This window comes from Cajanus cajan, chromosome 4 (assembly GCF_000230855.2).
Source record: "Cajanus cajan strain Asha chromosome 4, NIPB_CcT2T_4, whole genome shotgun sequence".
Lineage (NCBI taxonomy): Eukaryota > Viridiplantae > Streptophyta > Magnoliopsida > Fabales > Fabaceae > Cajanus > Cajanus cajan.
Genome location: NC_138520.1, coordinates 14,808,075 through 14,819,096, shown reverse-complemented (window position 1 = coordinate 14,819,096; position 11,022 = coordinate 14,808,075). Strand labels below are relative to the sequence as shown.

The 11,022-nt window shown below is 32.7% G+C and overlaps 1 protein-coding gene across 1 annotated transcript; it reads left to right on the top strand.

Moving 5' to 3' along the window:
* Window positions 1-2,587: 2,587 nt before the first annotated feature.
* Window positions 2,588-9,259, top strand: LOC109787669 (putative metal-nicotianamine transporter YSL6). Its single transcript, XM_083072302.1, has 7 exons — window positions 2,588-3,124; window positions 3,956-4,128; window positions 4,995-5,092; window positions 5,326-5,463; window positions 6,744-6,933; window positions 7,345-7,477; window positions 8,219-9,259. Exons 1-7 carry the CDS (start codon window positions 2,779-2,781, stop codon window positions 9,151-9,153), a joined length of 2,013 nt encoding a protein of 670 aa, XP_082928428.1. The 5' UTR covers window positions 2,588-2,778; the 3' UTR covers window positions 9,154-9,259.
* The last annotated feature ends 1,763 nt before the right edge of the window (window positions 9,260-11,022 follow it).

Sequence of the window (11,022 nt, the reverse complement as noted above, 5' to 3'; positions counted from 1 at the left end):
TATATATCATATCCGGTCAATGTATATAGGGATTAACGACAATATCATCCACACATGGCATATTAATGCTCTACAAATCATTCATCATACAACGTAGATATATATTCACCATCTTCCAACATCATACAAACATCTACACATGTCATATCCAATTAACATATACAGAACAATCTTCATACATTATACAAATCCACCAAAACACTATATCATCTAGACATTTTGCGCTTGACACAACTTACCTCATGCCCAACACTATCAAGGCAGGGAGCTCTTTGCCTTGCTCACGCTCAATGCCATTCAAGTTGTGCCAGGTGTAACTAAGGTGGAGATCCCATGGGGTCTCGTGCCTGGCATGACAAAACCCAACCCAATGTCACCTTAGTAGTGCTTGACTACACCAAGTCAAAGACTTCCCCTTTCTCTCACACCTGACATCGTTCAAACCATGCTCAACGTCATCCCAATCTAAGATGACTCTCTCACCTCACACTCGACGCCTCCAATCTTATGCCTAACATGATTGAGGCAAAGATCTATGATTAGAACTACATTCGGTACCATGAGGGCGTGCCTGATGTGATTGTAATTTCTACATATTGTAGATCACGAAAATTGCCCCAAGTACCTGGAACTCAAAAAACCCATCAATGTGCATTGCAACCAATCATGTATATCCACCATATACAACACATTTGTAACAAAAAACAACACATGCAACAACAAATTAAGTAAATCACAAAAAATTTCACCTTGACACCCAACAACACCAAAATCCTACCCTTCAATCTGATTCCAACCATATTCTACCTACATTTGATGAAAGAAACAACACAATTCATCAAATCAAACAACCAAATCGTCCTAGCTCGCTTTATCTCAATCTTCAGGCAACTGGAATCCGAAAGAGAGGAAGGAGAAGGAAGAATCAGTCTGAGCCTAAAGAAGACAAGCTCTGCACCAACTCTCAACCCTAATATCTTTGAATCTAACACTCCCAACTACAAATCTCTCACTCCAGAGGAACCTAAAAAGAAGAAGGAAAGAAGAATCACAACTCCTCTCTGTAGATCACTCTCTCTCTAAAGTTTCTAAAGAGCAAATGATTATAAATCCTATTCAAAATAGAACCTTATATACTTTTCTGCTCAGGGTCAATTCGACCTATGACAAGAGACCCTTACACTTACCCAACTTACCTAAGTATAGTGTTACATAAGTCATTTACAAGTGTCCATATAATACTCAAAATATTTATCGTATATATATATATATATATATATTAAATTTTGTGACATCTAATATATTTAATAATAATTATTATGATTATAATATTAAATCAAACTAAATTTAATTTCATGAGTCAATTTTATTTGAATTAAAATCATTTTTTAGTATAACAACATTAGTTTTTCCGATGAGTTTTTTACTTCAGGTGCACAAAACTCTAACTCAGAATATTTCTTGAAGTAAGTAAAACATACACACATTATTTTAATTTACAGTATTTATTATGACTAATTTTTTAAGCTACCTTAAAACTTACAGCACATGATTCATTCTTTATATACATTCGTATAGCTATTATTTAATTCATTGTAAGACATATTTATAAATATTTTTTTGGCTAATTATTAGAAACATATATATAGTTGTTTAATTTTTATTAAATAATTGTTTTTTTTATTTTATAATTCACTAAAAAATTATTGTAAACAATTATTTTGGATATGGATCCTCTGGAGTTCACAAATGAACTGCACCTTGTACCGTTTAGATCTAATGGCTCTCACTAACAGCATATATTTATTTTAAAATATTTTACGAAACAAAAAAAAAAATTTCTTTTAAAGGTTATGATGCATGCAGCTTGAAAAGTAACGGCAGGGATCTCAATCCATTATTTTCTCCAATAAATGTACATAAATTTAGAGTTTTTTTTTAATTAAAATTATGTTTCACATGAAATGAAAACACTATAAATCATATATGTATATAATATGTAATGTATATACAAAGAATAAATTATGTTCCTAAAATAAATAAAGAGGAAATTATCAACTCAAATCTGAATGTTCGAATTCTAGTCGAATTTGATATTTGATAAAAATAATTTTTAACTAAACTTTAATTTTTTTCGATTAACTCAAATTAATCTAAGGTAAAACACTGATTAAAAAAAAAGATATAATAAATAAATCATATGGGGTAGATTATATAGTTGAAGTATTATATAAATACAATGTAAAAAAGTATTATATAAGTATGTCAAAGTATTTAGACTTATTTTAGGATTAAATTCTTCCGACAAATGTTTTCTGTGCATACCACTTGAGATGAAACTTACCATATATTTAATAAACAAAATTAAATGTTTTCTAAATATATCGGTTGAGATGAAACTTACTTTGTATATTTAAGAAACAAATTTATGTTTTTCAAATAAAATATGGAAAAATAAAAATACACCTCTCAAAAATAAAATATTAAGAACCTCTAATTAGAGATTCTAATTTATGCTGGAACCAGAATAGTGGACAACTTGGTTAACAATAATCTAAGCAACGTGATGACAGAGTGTTAGGTTGGAGTCCCAAGATAAGTTGCGTGTCATTGCTGTCACTTCCCTAAACAGAATCAGAGTTGTTCCTATTAGAATAAAGCTCACATAACCCAATCATTGTTCATTACATCTGAATCCTCAACATGCCCTTATCCTTATTCTGATTCACCCCAGAAGAGTAAAACCCCACAATCTCTCTTTTCTTCGATTTCTTCGGAATGGGTACAGAGACATCATCGGTGGATGTTATAGAACCCTTGCTTGGGGAGCCTCACAGCAACGAGGAAAAGGAGGTTCCTGAATGGAAGGAGCAAATTACCTTAAGAGGGTTGGTGGTGAGTGCTGTGTTGGGGAGCTTGTTCTGCATCATCACACACAAACTCAACCTCACTGTTGGGATCATCCCTTCTCTTAACGTTGCTGCTGGCTTGTTGGGGTTCTTCTTAGTGAAGACTTGGACTAGTTTCTTGACCAAGATGGGATTTTTCACCAAACCCTTCACCAGACAGGAGAACACTGTTATTCAGACATGTGTTGTTGCTTGCTATGGCCTTGCCTTTAGTGGTATCTCTCTCTCTCTCTCTCTCTCTCTCTCGATCTATCTATTTCTCACTTTGTTTGTTTGTTTTGGATTCAGTTGTCTTGCCTTGGATTGGCTTAGCAGCAACTAAGGTCTGCCAAAAAGGCTAGGTTTTTAGAATCTTTACTTTTCCGTAGTTTTAAGGAATATTGAAGATTGTGATGAAGCCGTAACTGATCGCAATTTAAAGCCTTGATTGCAGAATATTCTTGTGGATTCTTACTGTTGAATTCACTTTAGAATCTCAAACATGGGAAAAGTTGTTTTTATTTTTTTATTTTTTTTTTACTCTGTTGGGATGTGCTTCTGTTTTCTTTACCTGTTATGCGATGCATGAGCTTCGTGCTTTATTGGAAGGTGCGTCTCAGGTTGGAGTTAGTGTTGTGAAGGTTAGAGGTTGTGAGAGTTTTGTGGTGAATTGACAATGTAGCAGGAAATGAAGATGACATCCTTCTACACTCCAGATATTTTAATATATATGTTTTTCTTGGAATGTTAATAGACTGTGAGATTGCATTTGTGTTCAAAATCATGGAATTTGATTGTCTTAGGAAAGCAATCTGTTGAAACGCTTTAAAACAATCATATAATCGTTCTCTATACAATAAATAGTGAATGTTGAAATGTGGTTATTTACTTGATTGTACAAGGTGAAAATATTTTGTTATCTATCTGTGATGTTCTTTTCTGTTGTCTCATTTCTAGTTAAGCACTCTGGTTTATAACTTCAAACATCTTGGTCATGGGCGTTGCTTATATGGGTGAGCTTTTTTCCCATAAATTTTTCTAATGTGAAACTGTGATGTTGTTGACAGGGGGGTTTGGTTCATCCTTGATTGCCATGGATCAGAGAACGTATGAACTCATAGGCCCTAATTACCCTGGTAATAGAGCTGAAGATGTTAAAAACCCAGGCTTGGGTTGGATGATGGGTTTCATGTTTGTTGTCAGTTTCCTTGGACTTTTTAGTCTTGTGCCACTTCGTAAGGTAATCTATGTGATTTGAAATTTGTGTTAGATTTGCTAGAATTCTATTTCTTTCTTTGCTCCTTTTCTTTTTATCATAAGGAAATTGCATTTAAAGTGGAGAGCTAAGATAAAACAGGCAGGAGAATGAAATAGGATTCAAGAATTTTATCCCTTGTGATACGGAAGATCACATGATAAAACATTGTCAAACTTTGAAATGTTAATCATTATAGAAGTTTTTCTTTAGGGTTTTAGACTATCTTTGGAACTATTTATATGATGAGTGTATTTTTCTTCATGAACTTCAATGTTTGTGGTTTTATTGCTGAATATTTGGCATTCTATGCGTTTTCTGTTGGTTTATTTATTTGTCGTAAAAAAAACTATACAGAATATTTTTAGAGGATGTATTATTTTCCCATGTACTACAAATAATGCTCTCTTCATCATGTTCATTTTGTTGCTTTGGCTGAAAGCATGGACATGGAAGGAATCATATATGTAGTCCAACTCATATGAATTATTTATTTATTTAGGGGGCAAAGATATGAATATTTTATCTGTTGTGAGGGATTAAAAAGTTTGTGTAAATATGTGGCTGTCAACGATCAAAACTAAATAGAAAAGTTTAATTAAAGAGGCATTATTTAATTTAATGCTTTTAATTTTTCAAATGGTTTTATCCCACAAAATTGCATCAATTTGGTAGTATGTGTGTATAATGAGAAAAGTGAATATAAGAGTGGAACTGGAAGTGCAAATTTTGGTTATGGCTTGTTTGCTGATAGGTGTAACCTCTGTTTACTTCAATATGTTGCACATTTGATATTTTGATATATCATTTCCTTTGCCAATATATTCTGATATCTGTGAATGAAATTTCAGGTTATGGTCTTGGATTATAAGCTTACATATCCCAGTGGGACAGCCACAGCAATGCTAATTAACAGTTTCCACACAAAAACTGGAGCAGAACTTGCAGGGTATGAATTACAAGTTATTTTAATTTGATTACTCAGAAGCTTTTTATATCTTACATTCTGATACAGGTCATGCACATTGTAACTGAACCTTTCTGCTTAATGCTTATTAATCAAAGCATTGTGGAAACACCTTTAACCTTTTAACCCCTCTAAATTTTTTATGCATTGATTATTTTGTTTCCATCTTCTTCCTTTTAATATATATTAATCTATTGTCTATGAGAATCTTACAGGAATCAAGTTCGGCAGCTTGGAAAATATCTAAGCATAAGTTTCTTCTGGAGTTGCTTTAAGTGGTTCTTCAGTGGTATTGGGGATTCATGCGGATTTGACAACTTCCCTAGCTTTGGTTTAACTCTATTTAAGAACACGTAAGTGTTTAGTGAATTTGATTTGCTCTTCATATGATTGAATTCATTTCCCACTTACATTAAATTATGCAGCATCTGTTGTTGGGTATCACATGTGTACTTTGTTTAATGAGATCTAATGAGTAATGACTACCATAACAGTCTGAGAGTTACATTGTATATAAGTCTGCTTCTGTATTTTTATATGTTATTGTGTCATTTCTATGAATTCACTTGTGCCTTAAGGAACACTACCTTAAGGTACATTACAAACAGAAGCATTTTCGATTTGATTGAAGTCCTTGAGCTAGTGCTAGACTTTTAACTCGTTATTATTTAATTGACAGAACTTAGCATACTTGTAACTTAATGAACTCAATAAATAACAAAAGATACTTCCCCTCATGATGAATATCTCCCTGTACTTGGTAAACACCAAAACTCAATTATGATTATGTATAACAATACCTTCTTAAGAAACTAATGGGGCAGTGTCACAAACATCAACTAGTTATTTCTAATAAACTCAACCCTTAACTACCATACTATTAACATTTGAGTTGAAATCCTGGAACTATTTTGAATTCCTGAGAATAATTGCAAGTTGTAATGACAGACCAAGGGAGAGTGGTTAAAAATACTTTTAGAAAATTACATTCTTAATCTGTTGACTATTTTCTCAAATTGATAGATAAAGTGAAATGGAAGGAGTATGAAATTGGGTTCTAGGTCTGCAATTTAGCCTTTAGTTTGTAGAGTTCTAGTGTTGTGTTCTTGCTGCTATTGGTTGGCTGTGTCCTTCCTGATCACTTGCTGATTTTGTTTTTCTTTCCCAGAACTGGTTAGTTTTATTAATCAGCCTCTGGTATAATGTAACACAAAACACAAATATTAAATGACTGACATGCATAATATTAATGCTAGCACCTCTATTGTCTATTTATTATGATAATACAATTAAATGAAGACAATTGCACCTTTACTGATGGTGCATTATAAGAGGCAACAACTTTGCTGAATAATAGCCTAATTATTTTTCTTAATTTTGCATCAGTTGCTTTAGGCTTTTCTTTGTGGTAGTTTGTATTTCTTAACTGCCCCTCATGATCCCATGCCATTTGAAACAATTTTTTTTTTTCATTAATAATAGCATGTGAAAATTTTGTAATAGTTATCAAATAAGTTGAATAACACTTTATTATAAACTGTTAACTGCTGTGCTATGGAATAAATGCGGAGGGTTCTAATTCTGATGATACAAGTAATTGTCCAGATACTAACATGGAGTCCTTTTGATGCAGATTCTACTTTGACTTCAGTCCAACCTATGTTGGATGTGGTCTTATCTGTCCTCACCTTGTAAATTGTTCAGTTCTCCTCGGAGCTATTATATCATGGGGCTTTCTGTGGCCTTTTGTCTCCGAGCATGCTGGGGATTGGTATCCAGCTGACCTTGGTAGCAATGATTTCAAAGGTCTTTATGGATACAAGGTATGGCTAAGCATATATATTTGCAGGACATCACTTATGTATCTTTATGCAAACAGTATTTTGTATTGAAATGTTACATTTTACTTGCATCTTGTATTTGCTGAGCACAGTACAATACATGTTTTTTTATTTTATATCATTCTATGTAGTAGTCATTGTTTTGACTTGATACGAAATGGTTTTGCCCTTTCGCTCCAAACATGCTGAGCCAGTCTGAACTTTAGTTAGGCTTTTCCAAGCTTTAATGTCTTAAAAAGATATACTTGTCTCATCATCTTTGCTTCAATACATCCTTATCCATAGGCTTTTTTTCTTGTAAAGTACTTATTCTTCTAGTAATTTCCTCTTGTCATTGGTTAGTTGCTTTATTCTGTTGTAAAGTTTCTTTCTTACTTATCATGTTTTATGCAGGTTTTCATATCTATTGCCCTTATTTTGGGGGATGGTATATATAATCTGGTAAAGATTATACTGATAACCGTTAGGGAGATGTGGAGGGCAAGCTCCAAACAGAACAGCCTTCCTGTTGTGACAGAGGTTCAAGGTGAGTACAGTAAAATACTTTCAAAATATTTCTTACAACAAGTGTGGTTTCATTTTCTTTATTTTAATAAAATTCTGTTTGGTATCTGCCAAGTCATTTCCCATGAAGTACATATATAAATGTTGATATCTTGTCAAGCAGTGTTTCTTATATTTTCCAATAAATTACTTTCATAGTTCCTGGTTGGATATTTTTTTCTATAAGCATTTATTGGAAAAGAAAATTAGAAAAATGAAATCAGCTTCTCAACTTTCTTCTCATAAGTTAAAATTAGCTTATGCATAAATTAATTTGTAGAAAGTTCTCACATTTAGCTTCTTCAAAATCTGATTTTAATTTATGGATAATAAAGAATTTGTTGCATTGTGGAAAACAGCTGATCTGAATGGAATTAATTAACTTCTGAAAATCATATCTGATTATCTACTCCCAGAGTCATCAATTGAAACTAGTAGTGATGTTAACCTTTGGTACAATGGCACTGATAACTTTTTTCCATCTACAGTCAAAGAATTAGCCATCACAATAATTCATTATTCTTTGCTAATGAAGCCTTGTATAATTTGATTTGTTATCTGATTACTAGTATAACCTCGTTCAACATGACTTTTTCAAAGACAATGGCAGAAAGGCATATCTCAGATGATCTGCCTGTCTTACCTGGCCTGTTCTGGTGATGATCTGAGTGCAAGTGTATAATTTATAGAAGTTAATTATTTTCATATTCATGTATGCTTTCAGAAGATGAGAGTTCTCAACTGCAATCAGAAGAGAAGAGGAGGGAAGAAGTATTTTTAAAGGACAGGATACCCACATGGTTTGCCGCCTCTGGATATGTAGGCTTGGCTGCCATATCGATAGCAACAATACCAATTATTTTCCCTCCTCTCAAATGGTACTTGGTTCTCTGCTGTTACATTCTTGCCCCTGCCCTTGCTTTCTGCAACTCTTATGGCACCGGCCTCACAGACTGGAGCCTGGCATCCACATACGGCAAGATCGGCCTTTTCATCATTGCAGCATCAGTTGGCCAAAATGGTGGTGTAATAGCTGGCATGGCATCATCTGCCGTGATGATGTCCATTGTGGCAACTGCTGCTGATCTCATGCAAGATTTCAAGACAGGTTACCTCACCCTCTCATCAGCTAAGTCCATGTTTGTGAGCCAATTGATTGGAACAGCCATGGGCTGCATAATTGCTCCTCTCACATTCTGGATGTTTTGGACTGCCTTCGATATCGGCTCACCTGACGGCCCTTACAAAGCCCCATATGCCGTTATATTCAGGGAAATGGCCATACTCGGCATTCAGGGCTTCTCAGAGCTTCCAAAGTACTGCCTGGAGATGTGTGGTGGTTTCTTTGCAGCCGCCCTGGCTATCAATCTTTTAAGGGATGTGACTCCTAAGAAATTCTCTCAGTACATACCTATCCCAATGGCAATGGCAGTTCCCTTTTACATTGGTGCTTATTTTGCAGTTGATATGTTTATTGGAACTGTGATATTGTTTGTATGGGAAAGGTTGAATAAAAAGGATGCAGAGGACTATGCTGGAGCAGTTGCTTCTGGTTTGATATGTGGTGATGGGATATGGACAATTCCTTCTGCAGTCCTTTCTATTTTGAGGATTGATCCTCCTATCTGCATGTACTTTGGTCCTTCTGCTAGTAGCTGAATTAAGCAGCTTTAGCTTGTCCTTGAAACTACAATGTTTATTAACCTTGTGTCTGTAAATATGTGGATGAAACATCAAAGGGAATATCTAAGTTTCATTTCCTCTATGTTTCTCTTTGCTTGTGCCATCGTAAATATTTAGGGATATTATTCAGTCCCTTAAAGGGAAAGAAAAAGAAGAGGCACAAAGAGGGGAAGGGGTGCCTTGACCCCATTTTCCTTTTGGTGCATGTGTTGCACATTCTTTTCTATAAAAGTTTTTTCAGTTCAGAACCATAGTAATATGATTAAGGGGGGTGTATTGGTTAGGATTTTAAAGGATTTTTTTAGTTAAAAAATTTTCTGCGGATTTTAAAAGATTTTGCAGGATTTTCATGACTTTTAAGATTTTGCAGGATTTTACAAGACTTAAAATCAGGATTTTAATGGATTCTGCAAGACTTTTAAATCAAGATTTTAATGGATTCTGTGGGATTTTGTAGAATTTTCGTGGATTTTTGACATTTGATAGGATTTTAAAAAAAATTTCATACATTCAAATTTAAAAAGACTTAAAGACAAAAATAATAAAAAATAATAATGTCTAGATAAATAATAATAATAATAATTTTTCATAATATCTTATCCTCTTAAATAATACTCACTCACATATCTATAGCTATACTAGTCTTCCAAGCATTAGCGTTTATTCGCTCTTGTTCCTGGGTTTGCATAATAGGTTCAAAAGTATGATCTTCATTAACAGGTAACGTTGAAGATGAAGGTTTATCCACCGCTTCAATTAGAAATTCATCAGAACGACATTCTTTACGTAGAAAATTATGTAGTGTTGCACATATTAACACAAGTAAAACTTGTGTCTTAAATAAAAATGGAGGTGCTGACTTAAAAATTGTGAACCTTGATTTAAAAATACCAAATATTTTCTCGATCACATTCCTTAAAGATGCATGACGAAGATTGAACAATTTTTTCTCATTTCCAGGGTCATTACCCTGACCTGCAAAATCTTGTAGATGATATCTTACACCTCGAAATGGAGCTAAAAATTGGCGTCGATTAGGAAATCTACAATCCACCAAAAAAATATTTACCTAATTACATATGCAATATATATAATATTAGTATAATAATAATAATAATTATATATAATTATTATTATTATTTAAAGAATAAGCATTTAGATATATAGAATATATATATATATATATATATATTATTTTAGTTATATATTATATGATAATTTTTAACAATATTTATAAATGTTAATTATTCTAACAAATATTTTAACAATATTTCCTCTTTTAAAAAATAAGCCTAAACCCTAAAAAATTAGATACTGCAATATTTTATGTTAATTTTTTTTTAAAATATAAAAAGTCCCAATTTTATAATATAAAAATAAAAAGAAAAATTCATAGTTAAAAAAATAAAATAATTATTGAGTCGTAAAAGAAGGGGGATAACAGTAACAAACTTAAGCAAAGGAGAGAAATTGCAGTTTTTATGCTGAGAGGGTTCTTCCCCCAACTAAGATCCATTTTCATCTCATTCTACTCACAGAAATCCTAACAAATTCATCTTATATATTATATATTGTAGAGATTATGATATCAATTTCATCTTTCACCTTTTTCTTTTCTTGACGTGTGTTATAAAAAAAATTATCACTTAAAAGTTAAAATTTCAAGCATTTTTTTTGTGTTATATAAAGGAACAAATTCAACTACATAGAATAAAATAAAGCAAGTCAATTAAAGAGAACGAACAGAAAAATAGAGCAAATCAATGACACTATTATTTACATATCGAAGTTTTACAAAATAGGGGAATGGGATGAGAACAATACTACAATATTATATATGAGCAA